General features: G+C 43.0%; 1 protein-coding gene across 2 annotated transcripts in view; it reads right to left on the reverse strand.

The window, feature by feature from the left end:
- AOAH (acyloxyacyl hydrolase) overlaps positions 1 to 26,390 on the reverse strand; it is a 180,101-nt gene that overhangs the window by 106,882 nt on the left and 46,829 nt on the right. For both annotated transcript variants that reach the window (XM_082632566.1, XM_082632567.1), the window contains exons 5-6: positions 9,896 to 9,955; positions 3,958 to 4,028 (exon numbers count right to left, since the gene is read on the reverse strand). In XM_082632566.1, coding sequence (XP_082488692.1) covers positions 3,958 to 4,028; positions 9,896 to 9,955 — 131 coding nt within the window. The remainder of the gene's footprint in view (positions 1 to 3,957; positions 4,029 to 9,895; positions 9,956 to 26,390) is intronic.

Genomic DNA, 26,390 nt, shown 5'->3' on the forward strand with positions numbered 1-26,390 from the left:
TAGGTTCCACATAAATGAGTTAATATACGATATTTGTTTTTCTCTTTCTGACTTACTTCACTCTGTATGACCGTCTCTAGACCCATCCACGTCTCAAGAAATGACTCAATTTTGTTCCTTTTTATGGCTGAGTAATATTCCATTGTATATATGTACCACATCTTCTTTATCCATTCATCTGTCGATGGGCATTTAGGTTGCTTCCATGACCTGGCTATTGTAAATAGTGCTGCAATGAACATTGGGGTGCATGTATCTTTTTTTTTTTTTTTTTTTTTTTGCTGTACGCGGGCCTCTCACTGCTGTGGCCTCTCCCGTTGCGGAGCACAGGCTCCGGACACACAGGCTCCGCGGCCATGGCTCGCGGGCCCAGCCGCTCCGCGGCATGTGGGTTCTTCCGGGATCGGGGCACGAACCCGTGTCCCCTGCATCGGCAGGCGGACTCTCAACCACTGCGCCACCAGGGAAGCCCTGCATGTATCTTTTTGAATTATGGTTTTCTCAGGGTATATGCCCAGTAGTGGGATTGCTGGGTCATATGGTAATTCTATTTTTAATTTTTTAAGGCCCCTCCATACTGTTCTCCATAGTGGCTGTATCAATTGACATTCCCACCAACAGTGCAAGAGGGTTCCCTTTTCTCCACACATTCTCCAGCATTTGTTGTTTGTAGATTTTCTGATGATGCCCGTTCTAACTGGTGTGAGGTGATACCTCATTGTAGTTTTGATTTGCATTTCTCTAATAATTAGTGATGTTGAGCAGCTTTTCATGTGCTTCTTGGCCATATGTGTGTCTTCTTTAGAGAAATGTCTATTTAGGTCTTCTGCCCATTTTTGGATTGGGTTGTTTGTTTCTTTAATATTGAGCTGCATGAGCTGTTTATATATTTGGGAGATTAATCCTTTGTCTGTTGATTCGTTTGCAAGTATTTTCTCCCATTCTGAGGGTTGTCTTTTCGTCTTGTTTATGAAGGCATTAGACCAAACAGGATGGGGACAAGACAGGCACAGAGCCAGAAAGGCATTCTTACTGGAGGGGGTTTTAGGGACGCATTATGTAACAGAAGACACATAGGTCCTTGTCTCTACCACCTGCTGACTGTGCTAGTGGGCCAAGCATTACATAAACTAGAACCGACTTGCTCATTTGAAAGTGAGGCTCCGAGTCAAGGGACAGGCAGTGTTGTGGCTCTGAGCCTGACCTTTATAACCAGGCTGCTGGGTTCAAACATCATATTTATCCATGACTAGCTCTGTGACCTTGGACAAACGGCTTTACATCTTTAAAAAGGGGACCAAAAAATTGTCTGTCTAACAGGGTTGCATTTATAAGAGTTCCTGGTGCAGAGACAGTATCAGATAACTTTTACTTGTCATTATTATGACTGAGCCACAGGTTGTTTTAAAGAATAAACGAGGCTGCATTTAAATGTGCTTTATAACCCATGCAGCACTGAATAATTCATGACCTGGTACGAATTATACTAGAAGCACAATGATTTTTAGAAAGAAGAAAAACATACTGCTTTTGCTTTTTCATGAAAAAATTTCCCTTTGAAATTGGGCCAGGAAAATCCCTGGCCACAGATGCTCTTGAATTCAGGTTTTCAAAGGTGGTTCAATTGAAGAGTTGTCATTTTAGGTCCCGAGGGCCCATGCTTGGTTTGACACAGAAAATGCAATGATGCTTTCAGCAAGGAGGGGACGGGGTCTCGATTCAACAAGAGCTAAGCACGATGAGATGGTCGGGGGCTTGGGACCTGGCCGCATCTTAGCCTCCCTCACTTTCTTTCACGTCCAATATTTCCCCTCTACTCATGTCCTGATGGTCTCTGCCTCCACTTCTATTCATGAAAAGCGGGATCGATAACTGTTCCAGGATCCAAGTCCGCACTTTGCACAGTTGGCTTGCAGGAGCTTATGTGGGCAGATGAACCAGGAAAAGTTTTTAAACTCTTGGATCCCTCAGAGGCTCTGAATGTGGGTCAGATGCACAGCCGCCTCCTCTCCTGAGATACTTTCAAAGCAGACGGGGGATGTTCAATGCATTTAGCGTCCACAAAGCTCATGAGGTGAAGGAAGGAGGAACATAGGAAAAGTGCCTCTATTGTGGGTTGAACTGTGTTCACCAAAAAGATATGTTGAAGTTCTAACCCCTGCTCCCTGTGAATGTGAACTTACTTGGAAAAAGGGTCTTTGCAGATGTTACTGAGTTAAGATGAGGCCATAAGTGTGGATCCTAATCCAATATGACTGGTTGCAAAAGGAAAACCAGACACACAGGGAAGATGGCCATATAAGAAGAGGGAAGCAGAGATTGGAATGACACAGCTGCAAGCCCAGGGTTGCCAAGGATGGACGGGCACCACCAGAAGCTAAGAGGCAAGGAAGGATTCGACCCAGAGTCCCCGAGGGAATCTCAGAGGGAGCAGGGTCTCAGAGGGATCTGGCCTTGCTTTCAGACTTCCAGCCTCCAGAACTGGGAGAGAATACATTTATGTTGTTTCAAGCCACCTAGCTTGTGGTATTTTATTACAGCAGCCTTGGGAAACCAATACAGCCTCTAAGTCCAGATGTTCAGCCTGACTCTCACCTCTGGGGAGTTCTTCCCTCTAACTCCTCACCATGAGAGCCAGGCTGGACCAGAATGCACTCAAGTGATAGGAATTGCCTATGGGAGAGTGAGAATAAAAGCAGCAGGGGCCAGGGCAGATGGAGTGGTCTCCGTGAATGTCTCACAGTGAAGGACCATTATTTTGAGTCATTAAAGCATCATCTGTACAGGAAGCATCTGCGGTCTGGCTCCTGAAATAGAATGTGAGCGCGCTAGGGAGGACACAGTCAACCAGGAACCTACGAACATGCCACTCTGTCCCATCAGGTCTCAGGCCAAGGAGTCTGCATTTTTAAAACTTTCCAAATGGGTCTATAGCTTGAGTTTAGACATGGGGAAACTGAAGCTCAGAGACATTAAGTGGCTCAAGTCTTCAAAGTTGGCTCAAGAGGCAGCATTGCACAAGAGTCAAGAAAGTGGATGTTTCCAAAGAACAAGTGGGGTCCAATATACCTGGGGGTGTATCTTGGGTCCTCATGGCTGGGGGGAGTTACTTCTGTAAGACTCAGTTTCCTTCTCTGTGAAATGGAAATAATGATAATCCCTACTTCATGGAATTGTGAGAACTCAGTGCAGAAGTGCATTGAAAGTTCAGCATCTGGACCCCAGAACAGTGCCATACACTGCCTGGCAGCAGCCTCTGCCGCAGTCACATGGGAAGCAGCCGAGTGGAAGGTGGACCTATGCTATTTTGCCTCTTAGTCCAACGTGCCTCTCAGGACTGTTCCATCTTTTAATGTTTTGGACAGTGATGACTATAACACCCAGCATAACCTCAGACTCAGAGTGCAGCTGGAGGAAGCATGGGATTTTAAACAGAGACAGGAGGGCTTGGGAACTTTGGACAGTGTCTCTGTATTAGGAATCCTGTTCATACATAGCAGAGCTAGATTTTCTAGGTAATAGGTTGGGCTCTGTGAAAAAATGGTCCTTTTCTAGCCTTGTGAGTGCCTTGCTCTAAAGATGCTCAAAGGGTCCCTGCCATAACAGGTGGCCAACCTTGTCTGTATCTTACACAGCAAGGAGGAGCTGTCCTGTCCCCAGGTGCAGTGTGAGCATGCACTGAGCCACTCACAAGTCTCACTGGCAGGCAGGCTGCATTCCAGTCCGGGGCAGTAAGTCAGGTTGGAGGTTCAAAGATGCTGGTGTTCAGTTTATTTCCAAAATGATTTGTTCTGAGCTAACTTGTCTTCTAGCTTCTGTACAAGTCATGAGCAAGAAACACTTTCACTTTCAGAAAGATGCCTTTTAACTTGAAGACCATTTTAGTCATTAGAAAACAGGGACAACCAAAGATGCCATCCCCCGCCAGTGCTTAGGAAGGGGAACTTGTATACGTACAATTTAATCCTCTGACAGATCTTGGCCCAAAATGGGAGTGAACAAATATCAGAACCACTTCTGGAATATGTCTGGAGAGAAAAACAAAAACAAAAAGAGTTGTTTAGTTCAAGGGATGATTTTCCAACTTCTAAAGGCCCTTCCTCTCCTCTTGGCTCCACAGTTTGGATTTCTGGACTCTTCTTTCTCCAGAATCTGGGCCATTTTACTTAACTAAATTTACCTCTTGTTCCTGTTTCCACACTCCATATTCACTCCACCTGTGTGCCTTTGTTCACGCCGGCTCCTCAGCCTGAAGGCTTCCCCTTCTCCCCCAGCCAGCTAGTCCCACCTTCATCTCTTTTCCACCTCTTCCCAAAAGGATCTGGCCCACCTTGGTCCATTCTACTCAGACAACGTTCCTCTCCTCACTGCCCTCAGTGGCTTTAAAAAAGGATTTGAAAATAAAGACTGTTTTCAAATAAAATAATTCCTTCCTGTTATGAGATAAAATAAAGACTAATGGGAGAGACACTGGCTTGGGAAGAAGGAAGAAGGAAGGTCCCTTCCCTGGGGGAGGCGGGGTAGGGGAAGGAGGGGTGTGTAGATGAAGCCCCTCAAAGCTTCCTGAACAAAGGGATTTCAGACAGCAGTTTCCATAAGAATCTAGCTTGTGGGATAAATTAAAAGCCTTGGCTTTTTACCAAGTAATGATTTTAGAAAGATTGCAGTTCCCTTGAAGCTTTTCTCAGACAAAAGAAAATATCAACAGGGTAGAAAAAGTAAGGAACCAGCATTTATCAACAAAGGGAGAGACAGTTCGCTTTTCAAAAGTTTACTTCAGGGCTTCCCTGGTGGTGCAGTGGTTGAGAGTCCGCCTACCGATGCAGGGGACACGGGTTCGTGCCCCGGTCCGGGAAGATCCCACATGCCACGGAGCGGCTGGGCCCGTGAGCCATGGCCGCTGAGCCTGCGCGTCCGGAGCCTGTGCTCCGCAATGGGAGAGGCCACAACAGTGAGAGGCCCGCGTACCGCAAAAAAAAAAAAGTTCACTTCATACCACTTTGCTTCTATGAAAGACCTAGGTTACTACCTACCTACTCACGAACTGAAAGAAATCCAAAGAAGTTTTTTGCTCTCACAAAAAAAAATGCAAAAAGCAAAAATAACGTTCATCGTTTGTTTTGCAGGAGCCAGTGGAGAGGCAGCGAGCACCCTGAACAGGAGAGGGGCACCGCCCAGCTCCTTCCCCAGAAACCACACTGAGCATCTCAGCATCAGGCCACCATAGCTTTGAACTGTGTCTGTGAGCCTCTGTGCTTGATCTCAGTTTATTTCGTGCATCTGTTAGCAAGATGTGTCCTACGGTAACTGCTTCTTTGCCTTAGGAAAGACTTCATAGGAATGCTCTACTTTTGGATAGCGGGGAAACCTGTAGTGATTCCCTCTAGCCCAAAAAGTCCTTCAGATGGCTGTGAGTGGTATTAACAGCGTTGGTAATATTTTGACACTAGCAAAGGTGGACAGGTAACCTTTTCTGGTTACAAATGAGGTTTTTAAGGATCTTCAGGATGCTTGCCCAACTTTCTAGGATGAGGAAAAACGCTGATTAGCATGCAAGATTTGGGGACAGAAAACACTGTCCTTGTTGTCATGCAGCTTACTGTCTAGTGGAGCGTCGGGGTGAATAGCCCAGCTCTTAGCATGCTCTGTGATGTCTGTGGTGGTCCAGGCATTAATATGGCTTTCTGGGAACTGGAGGAGGAGGCAGGCGAGGACCCAGAAATCAGACAGGAGGCAGGTGGGAAGGAAGAGACAGATGCTCTATGCTTTTCAACTCCAAGTGCAGCTTGCAGACTTGTTACAAATGTAATTCATGGGCTCCCCCCAATCTAGTAAATCAGAAAGTCTGGGGTAGGTCCCAGGAATCTGTGTTTTCACAGCCTCCCAGTCGTTCTGATGCTCACTAAGGTTTGAGAACTACTGCTCTAGGTTCTAGCTGATGAAAGTGTGATCACAAACCAGGAGCATTGAGGCCAGCTGGGAACTTTCAGGACTAAAGTCTCTGGCCACAAACTCAGTTGACCTGCTGAATCAGAATCTGCATTATAACAAGGTCCCAGGTGGCTGGAGTACACACCACAGCTGGAAAAGCACGGCCGCTGGTAGAGGGAGCACCCTCGCAGCGCTGTGGGCACGTGAGCAGGGCTGGCGTCTTGGGGGACTGCCAAACATTTCAACCTGGCTGGAGTATAAGGTAGTGGGAGAATACGGTGAACCATGGAAGGAAGGGGACATTAGGACAAGCCTAGGACACTGCACTACGTGCTATCTTGAGGACAGTGGAGAATCCTGTCTTAAGCAGAGGGATCACATTTGTATTTTGGAAAGATATCTCTGCAGGTGACAGGAAGGCCTCGAGGAAGCAATATGGGACAGAGAGACCTGTTGGCAGATAAGGATCTGAGACGTGATCTTGGGGTTTCTAACCTCAGCACTACTGCCATTTGGTCCTGAATAATTCTTTGTTGTGGGCTGTCCTGTGCATTGTAGGATGTTTAGCAGGATATCTGGCATTTGGCCACTATAAGCCAGCAGCCCCCAAATGTCTCCAGATGTTGCCAACATTTCCAGGAGAGGAGGAGGGAGGACAACATTGCCCCTGGTTGCGAACCACAGATGTGAGGTGGGAGGGGGAGGATGGTGGTGCAAAGGAGGGGTGGTTAGAGACCTGGTAACTGATTGAGATGAGCAGTGTAGGTACGCTGTAAAATAAACACCAGCGTGCAATTATACCCAACGTTGGTGGCAATTTGGAAAGAGACACATTCTAAGACCCAGAGTCAGACTGCATTTGAATGTGTGAGCTACATCTTTTAATATTTACTTTAGTCTGAAGGCCTTGGTCTAATGAACGTAATGGCAACGTAGATTTTAACACTGATGATAACCAATACATGAAAAGATTTACACAACAGCCTGATAATTACTATACAAGGGGTACAATGGAATAAAATGTTATAATTGCACAGCTGTTCACTGTCAAAATTCAGCCTGAAGGCTGCAGCTGTCTTTGACATTAATTGTGCAGAAATTAGATCTAGGATGTGGGCAATAGATGATGCAACTTGTCCAGGGACCCCCAGAATTCCTTCTGTTTGATTATGCAGCCTTTTCATCACACAGTACTGGAAGGACTAACCTCTTCTTACAAACTTGCAAAGGGAACTTAGATGGACACAGAGCAACAGTGCAGAGGTCCTCACTTGCACGTTTGACAGCCCCTTCCTTTCAATTCAAACCTTGCTAGACAGAGGCAGAATGTGGGCTGTTATTAACTCAGCAATGGATTTAAAACATCACATCTGACTGCATGTAATCCCATCTAAAATGAAAGTCTCAAATCTGGGCTGTCCCTGGGCACAGGAGTCAGGCAGCATCTTTATTTTGCCATCTATTTACCCAGCTTCTGCTTGCATCTGGAGCTTTCCCACCCCAGGATGTTAAATGAATACAGAACAACAAACAGGGGTTGAATAAATGGAATGAGGTGAATGGGGTAAATAGAGGGTCAAAGCGGGAGCATAACATCTCTTCTGTACACAGACAACTTAAGATTGAATTTCTGTGTGATGAAGTGCTTTTAAACCATTGTTGTGTATTATTTTACTTGAATTTAACTTGGATTATTTTACTTGGGGCAAGTTTGAACAGCAGCAATTTTTGAAGGCTTTCCAGATGGTTCTGTTGAGTAGGTAGGTTGGAAATCCGGGCCATCACGTACAGCAGTACAGGTTGTGCACTACAAGATTCTAATATTCACATAGCCTGTGATGTGAATGGTGCTTCCTGAAATTCAGTACTGAGGAGGTCTGGTTGAGAGCTATTGGAATAGTGGTGGAAGGGGTAGAAACTTGGAAGAAGCTAAATCTGGATGTAAATGATGGGTTTCTCACTTATTAGCTATGTGGAGTGAGGGAATTACTTAACCTCTCATCCTTAGTCCTCTCATCTGTAAAATGGGGTTGATAACAGAAATATGCTATCTACTTTGTAGGAGTTTTTGTGATAATTAAATAAATTGATGCCATGGCTCAGGTGTTCTAAACCCTCAGATGCTTAGTGTTCTGCCAAATCCACAAAGACCCCCCGAGGAGCCTCTCGGGACCTCCTTGAGAGGCAGATCTTCTCTGGAACATTCCATTCTTCACTAACACTAAACTCTTCCCCAGTCTGGATTCTCCATCTGACAGGCTGTGCTGAAATGACATGAAACCTACTCTGTTTCTCTCCGCATTCTGGCTAGGTCGGCAGTTACATCAGCCATCACAATGGAGTTAATTGCAGCCAATATCTTCTGAGCAGTTTTTCAGAGATGCTTATTTGCATTTCCTGATTATTTTTTCCCTGATAGCTTTAATCTAGAGAGTAAAGAAATTGGAGGAGGTTTTTGAGGAGTTTTTTTTTTTTAATTGGTGAATTGTTCAGTTGATTTTTTTTTTGGCTTCTTGCAAGTCATGATTGGAATCCTGCCCCATGAATTATGCTCGCAATTCTGGTGACAGAAATGAAAAATTGTAAAATCCTAATTAGTCTTTGAGTTAATGCCAAGGCAGTTCATACTAGTGAAGTAAACAATGCCCTGAGAATAAGTTTTTAGATGCATGTTGAGAAGAATAAGAGAAAAACGGTATTATTCTCCAGTCTCTTTAGAGTTCTGAAGGTGGTGGTCAAGGGTTTCATGTGATGTTTCAATTTCTTATTCAATAACTTAAGCAGATTAGCTGAACCAGCTATGGTTGGCCTTTAATTACTCACTGAATTAAATAATAATTGGAGATGCAGGCATTGTGATTGATTAATCAATTGTGCAGAAATGCCTGCATACTGTCATCCAACATGTATCAGCCTTGTACGTCAAAACCCATGTGCCCCCCACAAGTAGGGTTGCCAAATAAAATACTGTACTGGACATACTTACACTAAATAATTATTCATTATTTATTTGAAATTCAAATTTAATTGGGCATCCTCTGTTTTTATTTGCTAAGTCTGACAAACCAAGCCATGAGGAATTTTCCTCCCCTTTATTTCCATGTTGCCAAATCAATACTACTTTGAATGTATTGAATCAGGGCCAGCAGGGAGAAGCCAAGGACGAAGGCCATGCCCTCTCATCTCTGATGAATGCTTCCTTCCTGCCAGGACTGCTAGCATTAGGGAGACACTGTTCTTTAAAGGTTTACCTTTCTGCTTCCTCTTCAACTGGGGCTGATTGGCCACCAGGGCCCAAGTCAAATACTTGACTTAATGATAACTGATTTGAACTAGGCATTCTGTTGAATAAAACTATGATTGCAAAGAGGAAAAATTAGAGGAAAAGAATAATAATGGTGATGATTTTAGCTGGCATATATAGAGTGCTTGATAAGTCCCAGGCATGATACCAGACACCCCACACACATCAACTCTCTTAGTCCTGACATCCATGCTTTGAGAAAGGAACACTCTTATTGTCCCTACCTCACTGATAGGGAAACTGAGGCTCAGCCTAGATCACATACATAGAAAGTGGAGAAGCAGGAGGATACAGCCCCCTCCAATATGGTCTACCAGAGGGCAGCAGTTCTCAATAGTGAGTACCAGTAGATATTTGGCAATGCCAGAAGACATTTTTGGCTGTCACAACTATTGGTGGGGGGTGCTGGCATCTAGTGGGTAGAGGACAGGGATGCTGCTAACATCCTACAATGCCCAGGACAGTGCCCACAACCAGAGTTGAGAAATGCTGCTCTAGAGAGAAGAGAGGAGAAAAAAGAGGAAGGGGCTCATATTCCTATTCAAACCCAATTCACCTGTGGCATGTTGTGTTGTGGGTTTGCGTCTGGGGTAGCCCCTGGCCTTTGGAGGTGAACGTGCCAAGGAAAACGCTGGCGTTCTCCCAGCGTTGGTTGCTTACCAGAGTTGGGGATTTCTTGACAATCTGTCTTGCCTTCTCTAGTGTCAATTTCCACGTCTCCTATAAAAATTAAGTTAGACAATATTACAACTTGTGTCTCATCTTTCCTTTCTCCGTGTTTTCCAAAGTTAGGTTTTTTTAAGTTCGTAACCTAGCAATAAAGGAATTATTCCATAAATTTCTGATAAAATAATTCACAAGAAAGCAATTTCATGTTAATAACTCTCTTCATTAAGGGATTTGCACTGTGCCAGATGCCACGCTAAGCACTTCACAAATATTATCTTATTTAATCTTCACAGCAACTCTGAGATATATGACCTTTTTACAGATGAGGAAATTAAGATGCAGAAAAGCTAGGAAACTGTCTGAAGATCTCAGAGGCAGTGTCCGATAGAGATGCCATCTGAACCTCTGTCTTCCTGCCTGCTACGCTAAACTCAGTAACTTGTTTTTGGATCTGAAAGCCTAAGGGCAGGAGGCTGTCGACAGACAACCTGAGTGCCTTGTGCTGCAGGACAGAAGAACGGATGACAGCTGCCATTCGAGCTGACTCCACCTCTTGTTCACCTCCTCTTCTCCTGCTTTGACATCCCCGTTTCTAGAGCATCCAAGGGCATCTTCTGAGTTTATGTTGCAAGTATAAAGGGTTAGCTCATTATTACCGATAACTTTTGTTGTGGAGCTCCGTATCTGTGTATTTGTGGGAGGGTTGGGAGAAAAGTAAGCTGGGGCAGGGGGTGGGGGATGGGAAGTATTCACTCCCAGCACTGCTTCCCAGAGCTTTGGTCCCCCCTCCTCAAATGTCCTGACCCTGCCATATTCCTCCTCAGGCTGTCTCCTGTGTGGCCCTAATATAACTTGGGTGATGGTTTACATGTCTGTGTTCAAACTCCAGCTCTGCTGCTGACTAGCTGTGAGTCCTTAAGCAAGTTATATTCTGAGCCCCTCAGTATCCCCAGAATTCCTTGACATATAAGAAAGCCCTATTTTCATTATCTGCAACATGGGAATTATAGCTACTGACCTCAAAGGGTGCTGTGAGGATTACAGGACATCATGTCAGGCCTCTAGTCCAGGGCCTACCCTGATAGCCCCTGCTCAGTCATTGATAGTTTGATTGGAAAACTGTCTTTCAGCCCCAGCTATCCCCTCACCCAAATCAGTAGGGAAGCTGAGGTTCAAGGAGAGTGCCATAGTTTTCATAGTTCTCTCTCCAGGTAACTGGGAATGTTGTCCCTGCACCTAAGCAGAAAATACAGGTACTGGGATAGGACTTGGAGCTGGCTGGTCAGCAGGACAGGCCTCTTGGGAGATGCTGGCCTTTGTTCAGGAGTTGAGTCCCTACATGACCACATTGTGTGTTCTTCACCCTGGGAGATGCCTTCCTCCACCATGGAGCCCCGTGTGTTCCGAAGACTTCAGCCACGTTGTGTATACATGAGTGGAGGTGTGACTGCTCAGTGGGAGCCTGGGTTAGAGTGAATTTTCCAGGAGGTTCTTTAGGAAGGAGCGGGGTAGAGCCAGCTGCAGCTTGCCCCCCATGGGCTGGCTCTGAACCCCTCTCCCTAGTGTCTGCCCCAAATCATATTCCACCTGCTCAAGTTGAAAGGATGGCAAACCACGGCTCTTGTGTCACAGGCAGCAGGCCCGCTGACATCTAAGAGCACACGTTTAGCAACTTGAGAAAAGACGTTGCTCTCCAGGTAGGTCTTGTAGCCAGGATGCACTTGTACAGTGTATGCTTCTTAAACCACTGAAGCACTACTGTTCCAGTTGGTGAGCAGTTGTGTCCCTGAGTGTCCCCCATCACTGCCTTGGCCATCCAGCCTCTCCTTAGGACTCCCCAGACCTCCCTGTGATCAGTCAACGTAGGGGCCAATGTCACGGCACAGTCTGGTGGGCATCTTCAGACCTTGATCCAACATGGCACCCAGTGTCCATTCTGATTGGCTGGCAGCAGGGCCAAGACAGTTCATTACAATCCTCATTTTTAAAACATCGATGTCTTTAACAGAAAGACTGCTTAGGAAATGGCCCCATTCAAAAACTGACCTTACTGATTGCTATTTTGTCCTTTTCTGGAATTTTGATAAATCCTGGAAAATTTCCTATTGTATCAAGTAAGTATTTCTGGTAGGGTCATTATAAGACACTAGATCTAGCTGCAAATTTCTATTATGGTGTCCTTTTTGGCTGCCCTTGTTAGCTTAAAGTTCATTGTCCACAATATTGAAGGTGGAGTTCCTCTGCCTTAATTATGGGTCCCCTGCTTCTCTGCTTTGGAAATACCCCTTTGCATTTTAAGGTCCATCTCACGCATCTACAGGGCCTAGCACAGTTCCTGCTACATAGTAGGTGCTCAATAGATACAGAAATAAAAGTAAAAGAAAACATTTATGATATTGTGCTAAGCAAGGGAAGAAAAGGCTATCAGATTTTACACACACAAGAAAAAATTCTGCAAAGAAATATGCCATAAAAACTGTTGTTGATAACTTTTCTTTTTGGTTCTTTTCTGTGTTTTCTAAATATTCAATAATGAACACAAATTCAGCAATACATGCTTTTTTAAAAAAAGAACTCAATACATGTTGCCCTGTTTCTTACTGAAGAAGAAAATGATTTGTTCTCAGCACAGGGATGGGGTGAGGACCCTGGAGATCTGGGGGTGAACAGACACGCCTGCCCTCCCATAGTTTCTGGGCTGGCAAGGAGACACCAGGAACTAGTACAGTAAATACAGTAAATAGAAGTGAGATGAAGCAGAGAGAGGGCATTGGCAATGTCTTTTTAGGAGAGGCCACTTGGATCCCCTCAAGATAACTGATTTGATTTTAATCCAGCTCAGTTCTCAGGGGAGATCAATGTTTAGTGAGGGATAAAGACAACCAAAAAAAAAGAAGAAGTGATAAGGGCTTCACCAAATGCCTTCTGATCCCTTTAGTACTGGGCACAGTTGCTGCTTTTGGGGTCCTCCCTGGAATGCTGAGGGCAGATTTATCTGGTCTTGGCTTGACCAGAGCACCACTGTCTCCCACAGTTTAAGTGCACTAATACCAACATTAAAAAAAAAACAAACTCATAAGTGCTTTTAAAAAATGCTTTGGTAAAGCTAAATCCTATGTACTGAAAAATAGTCACTGTAGGATACAGTGGAAAGCAGATATAATAATAGACCAGCAAATTCCACCCAAAGGCCCGACACTCCACTATCTGATAAAAAATTATAAGCAGCGGAGCTTCCTACATTTGTCTTTGTACCTAACAGAAATGTCCTCAAAGCGCTTTTGTCCTTCTCTCTTAACTCCTCTGGTCTGCCTTCTGCTGGAGTTATTTATGTGCTTACTGCCTTCAGGGGGCAGTCAAGTCCATGGGGATGGCTTCGTTCAAACCTTGCTCCATTTGTAAATCAACTTACGCCATGAAATCTGGGGGTGAGGAACAGCCTGTCCTAATAAACTTCTAGAAAAGATCTGGAGTAGATCAGAGATCTTCTCCCCACCCTCAAACCCCCTCATAAATGCCTGCTCTTTGACAATAAGAAACTCACGTCTAAAATCATTTCACGTCCCAGGGGCTTTCTCCTTTGTGGAGCCTGTCACTGTTGTCAAAGTACCACGTGAACAAAAGGCACTTTCGGTAATTTTCAAATCTACTGCTGCTATAATTGATAGCAGATAACCCCATCACTAAAAATTATTCCCTGTAGAAACTCATGCCTAAAAATACGATTTTTCTTTATTCCCTTCACTCCTGAGTGTACCAGAATTCAATTCTTTAACATCATAGAACGTGAGAAGGCCCACTCTGTGAATGTGTCCTGTCCAATTCACCAATACTCCTGAAAAGTCGAGGGACATTGTGTTGAGTTCTGGAGCATCCCCTGCACACTACATTCTCTGCATGTTTTCCCATCATTGTCAATACAGTGCAGTGTGCTTTGGCTGAAACATTTGAATGTTTGGGAAATGCCTTTCTAAATAGTATTCCTTACGACAAAGTGGCTCAAACCCTTGAACGTGCTAATATGTGCTGTGGCTCTCCCAGCAGGACATTTAGTTTACAGATTTCCCAAACTTTTAAAACTTAAAACAACAACAATTTTCTTTTCTAGCACACCTATTAGCATCTCTCAGAGCGGGAGTAAAAGCAAGGATTTTTGTGTCACACAGGTCTGGATTGAATCTGGACTGTGCCACTTACTAGCTCTGTGACTTTGAGCAAGTTATGTATCCACTCTAAGACCCAGTTACCTCATCTATAAAATAGGGATAATAGTAATTATTACTTAACACTTTCTACATTGTAGTTTTTTTGGGGTTTTTTTTTTGCGGTACGTGGGCCTCTCACTGCTGTGGCCTCTCCTGTTGCGGAGCACAGGCTCCGGACGCGCACAGCGGCCATGGCTCACGGGCCCAGCCGCTCCGCGGCATGTGGGATCTTCCCGGACCGGGGCATGAACCCGTGTCCCCTGCATCGGCAGGTGGACTCTCAACCACTGCGCCACCAGGGAAGCCCTACATTGTAGTTTTATCACAGTTTGCTGTCAATCTTCTCTCCCAAGTTATAAAACCCTTGATGAGAAGGATTATGTGTCATTCACTATTACATCCCTAATATATAATTCATGGCATGACATAGATACTTAATAAGTACTTGTGAAATGAATGAATAGAATGAATGATTACACAGAGAAATGACTGGCTGAATGAATATTTCTTTCTCCTTTCATTATCAATCATATGCTTATAACTGCGCTTGTCCCTAGGTTACATGGATTTCTACACACTTGTGTAGGTGCTTGGCACACAGAGCCAGAGCTCTCCCCCAACCATGTGATTATCTGCATTAAGTCATCCACCCTCCATAGGAGCTACACTTGCCATTCCCCTGAGCCTTAGTGACCTCATGAGTCATATTATCTGGCTTGTATTAAAATTTCAGGCATACTTCCTTCTTGGAAAATAGTGTGGCAATGGTGGGAAAGGTGCTGGAGTCCAGAGACCTGAACCACCAGCTCTGCTTGCAGATGGCCATGGTTAAATTATGTAACCTCGGGCTTCCCTGGGGGCGCAGTGGTTGAGAGTCCGCCTGCCGATGCAGGGGACACGGGTTTGTGCCCCGGTCTGGGAAAATCCCACATGCCGCAGAGCGGCTGGGCCCGTGAGCCATGGCCGCTGAGCCTGCAAGTCCGGAGCCTGTGCTCCGCAACGGGAGAGACCACAACAGTGAGAGGCCCGCGTACTGCAAAAAAAAATTATGTAACCTCTGAGTGTCTGCTTTCTATCTGTAAAATTGGATGGAAGGACTCAAAGACATTTATTAAAGCTAAGTTTTTTGCTTGTCTTAATGACAGGCAAAGGGGGTAAATTGTAAGCAACGTGAAAATGAAGATAATCGCTCTCTCTCCTTGGTAACCTTTTCACTATCCGCAATCTAGCGTTTAAGCCATTGTTTCTAAAGTATGAAGACCACGCTTCCATCTTCTGAAAAATTACAACTTCAGAATGGAGGGTGCAACTGTAATCAGTGGTTGGAAAGAAAGTTGGGGAATAGATTGTGAGCTGGATATAAAACTCTCCTAGTTGGAATCTGTAATGATCTTTCTGACTCACTGAGAGCAATCACCTGAGGCATAAGCAGATTCTCCATCAACAATGAGGGGCTTGGTTCTGGAAGTACTCGTTTGATCCTGCCATTTGTTACGGTCAAATCTTTTCAGCTTCTCATTACTTTCTCCCTTTGATTGTAATGTTTCCTTATTCCAGTTTCAAATCCCCTTCACAGTCTACTTAACACTCTCATGAGTGAATTGCAGAGGAAGCCATCACACAGGCTTACAGAGATATACACCCTCAGCCTAGGGTCTTACAGCCCAAAGAACCATGGATATGTATATTGCATTTCTTTATTCAAGGACTTGGAAAATTCCAAGGACAACATGGCATGGCTCCCTAGCAGTCTACAAAAGGGGAGAGGTCAACCCTTTGCTTGATCATCAGAGCACACAGCAGCATATACCCATGATGGTTTTGCTCATATAAGTTTTTATCAAATAGTGGCATGGCTGGAATTTGCTGGTTTATTATTTTATCTGCATTCCACCATAACCTACAGTGGCTATTTTCCAATACATAGGATTTAGCTCTACCAAAGCCCAATTTGATTTTAATGTTCCCACATTTCCCAGCTTTAGGACTTTAATAAGATTTGTGGAAAAAAATCAAATCAGTTCATGTCATTTTCTTCTTTCAGAGACCAAAAAAGGAAAAAAAAAAAAAAGGAGAGAGAGAAAGAAAGAACTGTAAAAGTAACAGAAAACACCACCACTTTTGAATGCATTCCCTATATCACTAAATGTCTTTTCTTCATACATATTTTACCATTAGCTAAATTTCCTCCTTTTCTTCTCCTGGACCAATTCTGCACTGTGGAGCTATTAGTATCATCAGTACATTTAGTCACACTGCTTTTATCCTTTTCTATAGGAAATACCTATTTTTTTTAAAAAAAGTCTTATTTTAAATAACACTATTCCCACCCCACAACTTTTCCTGACATAATTCACTGATTTTACTATAACCACCGCCACTGCCATCATCACTACATACTTAAAGAGGTTCTTCTGTGTATCAAGTTCTCTATCAAGCACTGTATATACCATATACCTACTCAGCAAAGTAGGAACGAACAGTTCTTAACCTTACTTTATAGTTGAGAAGTCTACAACCCAGTACTGTTTAAGTGAATTGTCCAAGGCTTCACGATGAATTTTGTTTCATTTTGACAGTTTCTTCACTAGTATCTGGGCATGTGCCCAAGTTCTGCATGGCTGGACTCCATGGGCTTTTCTTCTTATTATTGTCCTACTCTTTAAACACATGATTTCTGGCAAATAATTGGGTTCGTCAGATAGTGGGTGTGGTTCAGTCATTGGGTTGTCTTGGGTCAAGTACTTTGTAACATACTATTCTAATTTTTTACCATTATTCTATTTGCGTTCAGGTTCCTAGATCAGTCTTGCGTTATGTTACACAATTAATCAATTTCTTCATCTTAGTTTCCTACTGTTGCCGTACAAATTACCACAAATTTAGTAGCTTAAAAACAAATTTATTCTTTTTTTTTGGCCATGCCACTCGGCTTGTGGGATCTTTAGTTCCCTGAGCGGAGATCGAACCTGGGCCCTCTGCAGTGGAAGCACAGAGTCTTAACCACTGGACCACCAGGGAAGTCCCCACAAATTTATTCTTTTATAGCTCTGGAGGCCAGAAGTCCTAAATGAGTCTTAGGAGACTAAAATCATGTGTCAGCAGGGCTGGTTCCCTCTGTACTTTCCAGGGGGAGAATCTGTTTCTTGCCTCTTCAGTTTCTAGCAGCTGCACACATTCCTTGGCTGATGGCCTCATCACTCTGACCAATACGTCTGTTGTCACATTTTCTTCTCCCATGCTGATCCTCCTGCCTTTCTCTTATAAGGACCCTTGTGATTACATTGGGCTCATCCAGATGATTCAGGATAATCTCTCAATCTATAGACCCTTAACTTAATCATGCTTGCAAAGTCTTTTTTGCCATGTAAGGTAACATTCACAGATTCTGAGGACTAGGATGTAGACCTCTTTGGGGAGGCCATTATTCTGTATACAATACTGCTCATTGAACAAATACTTATTGAGCAATTAATATATGCAGTGAAATGTGCTGGGCTCTGGGGAAGTCACAGGGAACTTGAGAAATAAATCAGCCAGATTATCTGCTTTCATGGAGCTTACACATTAACAGAAGGGGCAGACATTAAATAATAATTCTACAGTTATTTATCTTATTGTACAACTGTTTAATTACAATTATGACAAGTTCTGGAAGCATGGAATGCCATGAAAGAAGAGGAATCCTAGAGGACCTAACTTAACTTGGGGCATCAAGGAAAACTTCTTAGAAGAAATGACTTCTGATCTGAGCTCAGATGTGGGTGATTAATTAGGTAAGATAAGGGCCAAGAGTGGAAGCTGAGAGACCAATGATTAAAACTTTAAAACTTAGGGCTTCCCTGGTGGCGCAGTGGTTGAGAGTCCGCCTGCTGATGCAGGGGACACGGGTTCGTGCCCTGGTCTGGGAAGATCCCACATGCCACGGAGCAGCTAGGCCCGTGAGCCACGGCCGCTGAGCCTGCACATCCGGAGCCTGTGCTCCACAACAGGAGAGGCCACAACAGTGAGAGGCCCGCATACCACAAAAACAAAAAAACCCATAAAACTTTAAAACTCAAAGTACCTTTTAGAACTTTTCAAATTCAATAGGGTCATTAGCTTTTCTTGAGCTAAGGGAAGAAAGCATATTATCAAGAGATATATAGTTGTCATTATTTTTTAACTTCTCAAAAGCAGGTAAGAAACATTTCCAAATTTGAATACCATGTAAGTAAGTACCTTCCTTGGAGTTATCTGATTTCTTCTACTTATCAGAAGTCAAGGGTAACTTAACATTTGCATTGTTAGTACTATCCACTGAAGATTCTTGGGATCGCTAAGAGCTTAATGACCCCCAAATAAGACTTTAAATAAATCTGAGTAGATACATTCTCCAAGATTCCAAATATAGACTTAAACCAAAATACGGCTAGCAATGTCTGTCAAATCCTTTGAAATGCTGGGAGAAATGATTGAATAGCAGACTATACATCCAAGTATGGTGTTAAATGCTGTTCTAAGTTCTGTTAGAATTTTAAGCCTTCAAGTCTTCAGGGAGAAATTTAATTTAGTGGTCTCTGATATTTACAGCCTTTCTGTTTCTGTGATAATTTCTTGTCTAATGAACTTCAGAGAGTTTTGCAGAGGCAAAATACATAAGAGGCAGATGGAATCTCATTTAGTTTTCACTTTTTTAATTATGAGAAAAGTATCATCATATCCCCCTGTCATTTTTGGCCCCTTGATCTTCTTCTATAGACCAATTTTTTTGCAGCCTTTGCTCTGTTTTTTCTTTTTGATTTTGTAAGAGCTCTTTGAATCATGGAGAAAATAATTCATAGTGTGGCATATTATAAAAACATTTCCCAGTTTGCCATTTGTCTTTTGACTTTGTGTATGCCAGGTTTTTATAAGTTAGATGTATTCATATTTCCCTTTGTGACTTTGGGCAAATTATGAATAAAATTGCTCAGGTTTTTCTTCTTTTATAGTTCCATTCTTTATGATTCAACCTTTAATTTATTTGGGATTTATTTTGCTATAAGGAATAGATAAACACCTAGCTTAAATTTTATTCCCCAGATGGCTAGTCTTTAATCCCACCCATTTACTGAATAAACCAGTGCTTTGCCACTGATTTGAAAGGCTATCTTTTTTATCAAAAACAAGAATCTCAAATGCATTTGGGTTTATTTTTAGATACTATATTCCATTCCAGTTTAAGCTTTTAAGCTGACATTTTTGTATCTAGATGGCTATAGTCCCCTGTAATTTATCTCACTGCTCGTAATTTCCTGAGATGTTTAAAGAGGAACCTTAGAAATATTGTCAAGTAAACAACTCCACAACCAACAATTTACTTGAATTTTGATTTCTCATGTATAAAATTGGGAAAATGGAATAACTTCTCGATTGTGTGGGAGGATTTTAGATGATGTATGATAAGTACTTAGTGCAGCTTTTGGTATGTTATAGCCACTCAGATTGTGGTTGTCAATTGCCTTTTGTTTTTCAGCCCCTAATGTGTACCTATCATACAATAGGGGCTTAGTAAATGTATATTATGAAACTAAGAGAATGACTGTCTATGCCTTGAAAGCCTATCAGTTTTAGCCAAGGCTCTTTTCACCTTAGTACCATTTCTGGCCTCAGTTATCAGAGATATGGTTGTCTTCCAGACACAGCTATGAGTTTATTAAGTGAGGTAATTTGGAAAACTTTATTAAGTCTTCCAGAATATCAAGGTACACAAAAAATGTTCCAAAGCTGTAGGTTATTCTTTCTCGGATGTTTGTTCCCTTCAAAAATAACATTTGATTTTCTAATGATTTGCCAATTCACAGCTGAAGAATAGCCATCACTCAGGAAGGAAATTTCCTTAACCTAAAACTCTGATGATCACACAAATGCCTTCTTTCTTATTTAATAATTTGTTTTCTCGTAGGCCTGGATTTGTAAGAAAACACTCACATACTATACAGAGTTAGGGTGGAGAACAGGAGAAGAGCAAATACAAGCTGGGTAGGTTGACCAGACAACTGAAGGAGAAGAGAAGCTTATTTTTATCTATTTAGTTCAGGTTTTGAGCTACTATTTTGCTAGAGTTGTCCATGGTAGTAGCCTTGGAGGCTCCAATATAACCATGATGACAGAGGAAGCAATTTCCTTTCCTTGCTTGACACAGAGATTCTGTTAAACTGAGAACACTTAATCATTTTTATTTTCTATGTACCTGCTACAAAAAAGCCAAGTCATAACACAGATAGGTTAAAGAAATTTACACACACACACACACACACACACGTTAAACAAAATGGAGCTCGGGATCAGAGATTACTTTTCTTGAACAAGAACAAAGGAATAATTGATGGTTACTAGAGAACAGTTTGGTTTTAAACAGTGGAGATGCTAAACTCCAATCCTCTTGCCAATTCGACCTCACTGCTCATTCATTAATTCATTTTATTTTTAAAAAATCACCATTTATTGAACATATACTTGATTCCAAGAACTGTGGTAGCCTCTGAGAATATGCCTCCAAAACTATTCAAGTTTGAGGCTCCTATTATAATGAACTCTAGGCTGTCTCAATAGGGGAATAATGCAGAGATGCATTTCTGGGAGATAACTATGGCCTTAGTCAGAGTGGAGAACTGGAAAGGACAGACTGGATGCCCATGATGAGTCATCTGGAAGATTAGTGGCAGGAAAGGCCCAAGTCTAGATAGATGGATCAATACATCATTTTTTTAATTAAAAAATACTTTATTGTTAAAAAAAATGGGATCAAGACACCTTAAGGCTTAGGTTGGGTCTGTAAAAAAGATAAAGAAGAAGATGCACTGGGAGTACAGACTCCAGCAAGTGCTGGGAAGGAATGTAGAGAGAAGGGGTATTATGAAGGCATTACTGTCCTATTTTATAGAAAGAACTGGGTTCAAATGTAAGCCCATTCATTCAATACACATTTACTGGGCACAAGTAGTGTGCCAGCCTCCTATACCCATACCAGGCAGTGGGGAGAGAGAGCTGGCTCAGGTGTAGTCCCAGCTTTACAACTCGTAGTCCAGCAGTCAGTCTCTTAAGAGCCAGACACTTAAACTAATGACTAAAATGCAACACCGAAAGTGCAATGATAGCTGTTAGGACATGGTATCTTGGGGACAATGAGGAAGGGAGTCTAATCCTCACTGGAGTGGGAGCATAAGTGTCAGACGGTTTCTAGCAGAAGGTGACAACTGAGCTGGGTCTTAAAGGATAACTCAGGGAAAGGGTATATTATAGGTGCAGGGGGAAATAGAGCAAGGCTGGGAGGTGAGACCCAGCAGGATGTGATGGAAATGATAAGAAGTGTTGAGATGCTGGAGAGAAGTAGATAAGGCAGTTTCTCCAAGAACAAGGCTGGGTAGGTAGGGACAGGCTAAATAATGCAACTCAGACTTCATCCTGACCTTGATGGATGGCTCTGAGGGATTTAAGCAGGAAAGGGAACATGGTCTGACTTGAGTTTGGAAACATCACTTTGGTGCCTGGATTTGAGGATTTCAAGGCTGGAGGAAGAGATATCAGTTACAACGTTGTTGCAGTACTCCATCCTAGAAATGATAAGCCCCTGAATTAGGCAGGTGGAATTGAGGATGCAGAAGGGGGATAGACTAGAAAGAACCATTTAGGTGGGTGAAAGGTGGTTTCAAAACTGAAATATGGAATATGGGAGGGATAGCTGATGTGTGGAAAAGATAACAGTCCAGTTTCTGACATGTTATGTTCAAGGCGTCTTTGGGACCTATAAATGAGGATATGTATCTGGAAGCTGTATGCACTGGCAGAAGCTCTGAGGAAAGTCTTGAGCTTTATTTGTGAGGCTTACAAGAGCAAACATTCTGTATGTTTATGATGATCAGTCACTATTCTAAGAATTTTCACACATACTAATTTATGTAATCCTCACATTAGCCCTTGGAGATAGGCTCTACTATATTCCCCATTTAACATATGAAGAAACACAAGGAAGTTAGGTGATATATCTCAAATCACTCAGCAAGTACACGGTGGAGCCAGGGTCACTGACGCCCTCAGGCTGGCATCTGAATCTCTGTGCTTAGCCACCAGGCTGTCCTGCCTATAATCACTCAGGGAGAAAGCCCAGAGTGAGCAGATTCTTGGCTGGGTGGGTCCTGGTGCTCAGGAAGGGAAGGGTAACCCTCAAAGGGACAGAGTAGTGCAAAGAGAACCAGAAAAGGGCAGAGGAGTTTCTCGGGAAGGGAGTGGCAAGCAGTGTCAAATGCAGCAGACGATGGGTAAGAAGGTTTTTGGATTTGATGTTTAGGAGGTCATTGGTGGCCTTAAGGGGCGGTGTTTCATTAGAGTGATGGGGCTAGAGGCCAGCCTGCAGTAGCTTGAGAAGCAAATGGGAGGTGAAGAAAAGCTCTCCTCTTTTAAAAAGTTGCTGGATTCTGCTGCTGCTGCTGCTAACACTTATTAGTACTTATTATAAGCAAAGCACTGTCCTAAAACTCAATCCCCTCCCCCCTCAGACAATATACATACACACATATGTATGTATGTGTATAAATACACAGAGATCTATATTAAATTGTTAAATATTCATAACAACTGTATGAAGTCTGAGTATTAACACCATTTTACAGATGAAGAAACTGAGGCCCAGAGTGATTGAGCAACTTGCTTCAGGAGAGACAGAGATGTAGCCAGGCTTTGAGCCCAGGTGGTCTGGCTCTAAGATCTGTGCTCATAACCACCCTATTGAACTGCCCCTCAATTAGAAGCAGCAGAGAAATGTGATTGTAGCTGGAGAGGAATGGGGGTTCTGGGAGGTTTATTTTTATATTTAATTTTTGGAATGGGAGAGACCTGAGCAGGTTAATAGGTATCCTCATTTTCTTCCTTGGGTGTAGATAATTTCAGTGCAACCCTGCCCAATTAGCATACTGTTATGAGAAAATCCATAAATAAGGAGTGAACTCTAAATGGATTATTTCTAAAACCTCCAGTTCCCTCAGCCCTTCTATGAGGCCTTATTCCCAGGGGACTGGAGACTAGAAACCCATAAACAGAGTTTGTTAATGAATCCATGAGAAAAGGGGCAGAAATCAAGGAACCAAGGATAATGCTAGGGGATAAGTGGAGACACGTGACTTTGGGTGTCTGAGAAGCTACCAGATGACAAAGAAAAGGCCAGTAGCAGGAGGAGAGACAATACTTTCAGGCTTGTTAATGGCAGCTTTCAGGCTTGAGCCAACACTTCTCACCCTTTAATGCTCATCCGAAGCTTTGTAGAAGTGCATAGGCTCACCCCAGAAATACTGAACCAGATGCACTGAGGTGGGACTCCACACATATTTCTGAAAATTGCTTCACATTCTAAAATAAGCTAAACCTTTTACACTCTGGTATATTCCATTGAGACCAGATAAAGCCTCACAAGAGAGGAAGTAAAGCACCTACTTGTTCAGAACTGCCCTTCCCATCTTAGCTTTCATTTAACAAATCTTATGAAGCACCTACACTGTGCCAGGCATTACACAGTCCTGGAAACATGATGGTGAGCAAGAAAGGCATGGTCCCTACCCTCAAGTGCTGTGAAAGAAACAAAGTGTTATGTGAGAACACAAAGGAGACCTTCTTCAGGTGGGCGGTTCGGGGAAGGCCCCTCTGAGGAGGGGACATTTCAACAGAAAGCTGAAGGAGGAGAAGGTGCTGACCGTGCAGAGAACTGGAAGGGTTCTGGGCAAAGGGCCCAAGAACAAGGCACTGAGACAGGCAAGGCCTGGAGTGTCACATCAACACTTACTCCACCTTGAAGACAGCCACCTCCACTCCTGCCCAGGGAGGGCCCAGCCCTTCTCTGCTGAGCTTTCTGTTCCTCTTTGCACCCGCTGTTGGAACACTTGTCTCTCATCATAGTTTGTTTACAAGTTGGTCTCCCTGTCTAGAATCACTCTATGCATCACGATTGCCCGCCTCATTTGCTGGAATACTGTCCTACATAATTCATTCTCTATAAATATTTGCTGCTGGAAAAAAGAAAACAGAATCATTCTGTAGAAGCTACAGGACTTTAGGCAAGTCTTTTAATCCTCTAGGTCTCAGTAGACTTATTTATAAATAAAATGGGGGAATCACATCTGTCCTGCAGATATGTGATGGTTAAAAGAGACAGCTTACCCAGGGTGCCTAGCAGCAGGGCTGGCACACAGTAAGTGCTTGAGAGATGTTGGTTGAGGCGTGACTGACTATGTGAGTGATGACTATATGATTTAACTGGTAATGAGAAAGCTGGGATACTTGTGCAAGGTTCTTGGAAATTAAGCTCTTCATAATATTTCATTAAAGCTAAAACCAGAGCTGTGTTTACTTTCTGACACTGAGGACGGGCTACTCTGAATGTGCTTCATAATTTATGCCAAACACAGGTGTGCTGATGTGAAGAGCTGCAGGTTGAGTTCAGGTTCTACTCACTAGGTATGAGACCTGGGTCAAGACCTTAAGCCTTAGAGGTAAAATATGTTCGATAACTATACCTATAAAATAGAGTTTGGGGCCTCCCTGGTGGCGCAGTGGTTGAGAGTCCGCCTGCCGATGCAGGGGATACGGGTTCGTGCCCCGGTCTGGGAGAATCCCATATGCCGCGGAGCGGCTGGGCCCGTGAGCCATGGCCGCTGAGCCTGCGCATCCGGAGCCTGCGCGTCCGGAGCCTGTGCTCCGCAACGGGAGAGGCCACAGCAGTGAGAGGCCCGCATACGCAAAAAGAAAAAAAAAAAAAAAAAAAAAGAGTTTGGCCCTGTGATACTATACTAAAGTTGGAGACATCAGTATGAACTCATGTCCACACACACACACACACAGATGGGTAGATTCATGGCTTACATACATACAAATATACTTTACTAAGCTCTCCTCTAGGAGGATCTAGAAGCAATGCCATCCTAGTAACAACAGGCACACCCAGCAACCAGATCTCAGTGTCTAAACACCATTCTCCAATAAAAGGAACCAGGTCTCCTTCGAAAGTGGTGGATTGTAGGGTTGGGGCAGGAAAAATACAAGATGACCCTGGATCATCTGGCACTACCAGAAAGTAAGGAAATTCTAAAGAAAGAAAGGGAAAAAAGAAGGAATGAAGAAAGGAAGAAAGAAAGACAACAAGCAAAGAAAAAAAAAAGGAATGGAATGGAATTGTGTCAAAAGGACCCAGGGCAATCTGAAAGAGCTCCCAGTGGCCAAAGCTGAAAAAATCTGAGCAAGAAAATAAGTAACGTAGTACTGAATTATAACTCGAAGTATGAAATACATATACACAAGTCTACATTGACATAAATGAATAACTGAATACATAAATAGGGAAGGGGAGATATATCTTTGCAGAAGAATTCCAAATAATATACTCTCTTCTCCAGAAGGTGAGCTTAGAGCCCCCATCCTATTGAGTGTGGTTTGGACATAGTGACCCAGTTCTAAAGAACAGAGAAAAGGAAAAGGGAAAAATAGTGACTTTCCCATGAGGAAGCCTGGCAAACACCACCTTAACAAAGTGATCAAGGTTAACGTCCCCCTGGATGTCATGTGGGTATCAGGTACCCCTGATAAAATGTGATGAGAAGGGCACTTAACCTCTGTGGTCTTCCTTCCTTCCAAAAAAAAAAAAAAAAGACTCTGTCTAATCAATATAAAAACATCAAACAAATCCCAATTTGAGGGACATTTAATGAACATACTTAACCAGTAATCCTGAAAACTGTCAAGGTCATGAAAAGCAAGGAAAGATTGAAAACCCATCATAGACTAGAGGAGACTAGGGAGACCCTAAATGCAACGTGTGTCTTGGATTAGATCCTGGAACAGAGGAAGGACATTAGCGGAAAAACTGGTGAAATCCAAATCCAGTCTGAAGTTTGGTTACTAGTCACATACAAGGGTAATGTTGGCTTCTTTAGTTTTGACCAAGTAATGTTAAAATGTTAACATTAGGGGAAATTGAACTTGGGTGAGGGTGTACTCTCTATGGAATCTTCACAACCTTTTTGTAAACTTGAAATTATTCCAAAATAAAAATCTTATTAAAAAAACACAAGCGGAGTTTGGGGGCGATTAAACGGTAAAGCACATCGCAAGCTCACAGAGCTAAGCACATCATTATGAACGGAAAGGCACTGTCCATTGTACGGAAGGAAATTTAGTGATTAATGAATCTTAGAAAATGTTAAATTTCCTGTCCATCTATAATTTTTTCCTACACCCTATTACCTCCCATTAAAAGAGACACCAGATAGTTTATC

This window comes from Mesoplodon mirus (genome assembly GCF_964341445.2).
Source record: "Mesoplodon mirus genome assembly, chromosome: 9".
NCBI lineage: Eukaryota > Metazoa > Chordata > Mammalia > Artiodactyla > Ziphiidae > Mesoplodon > Mesoplodon mirus.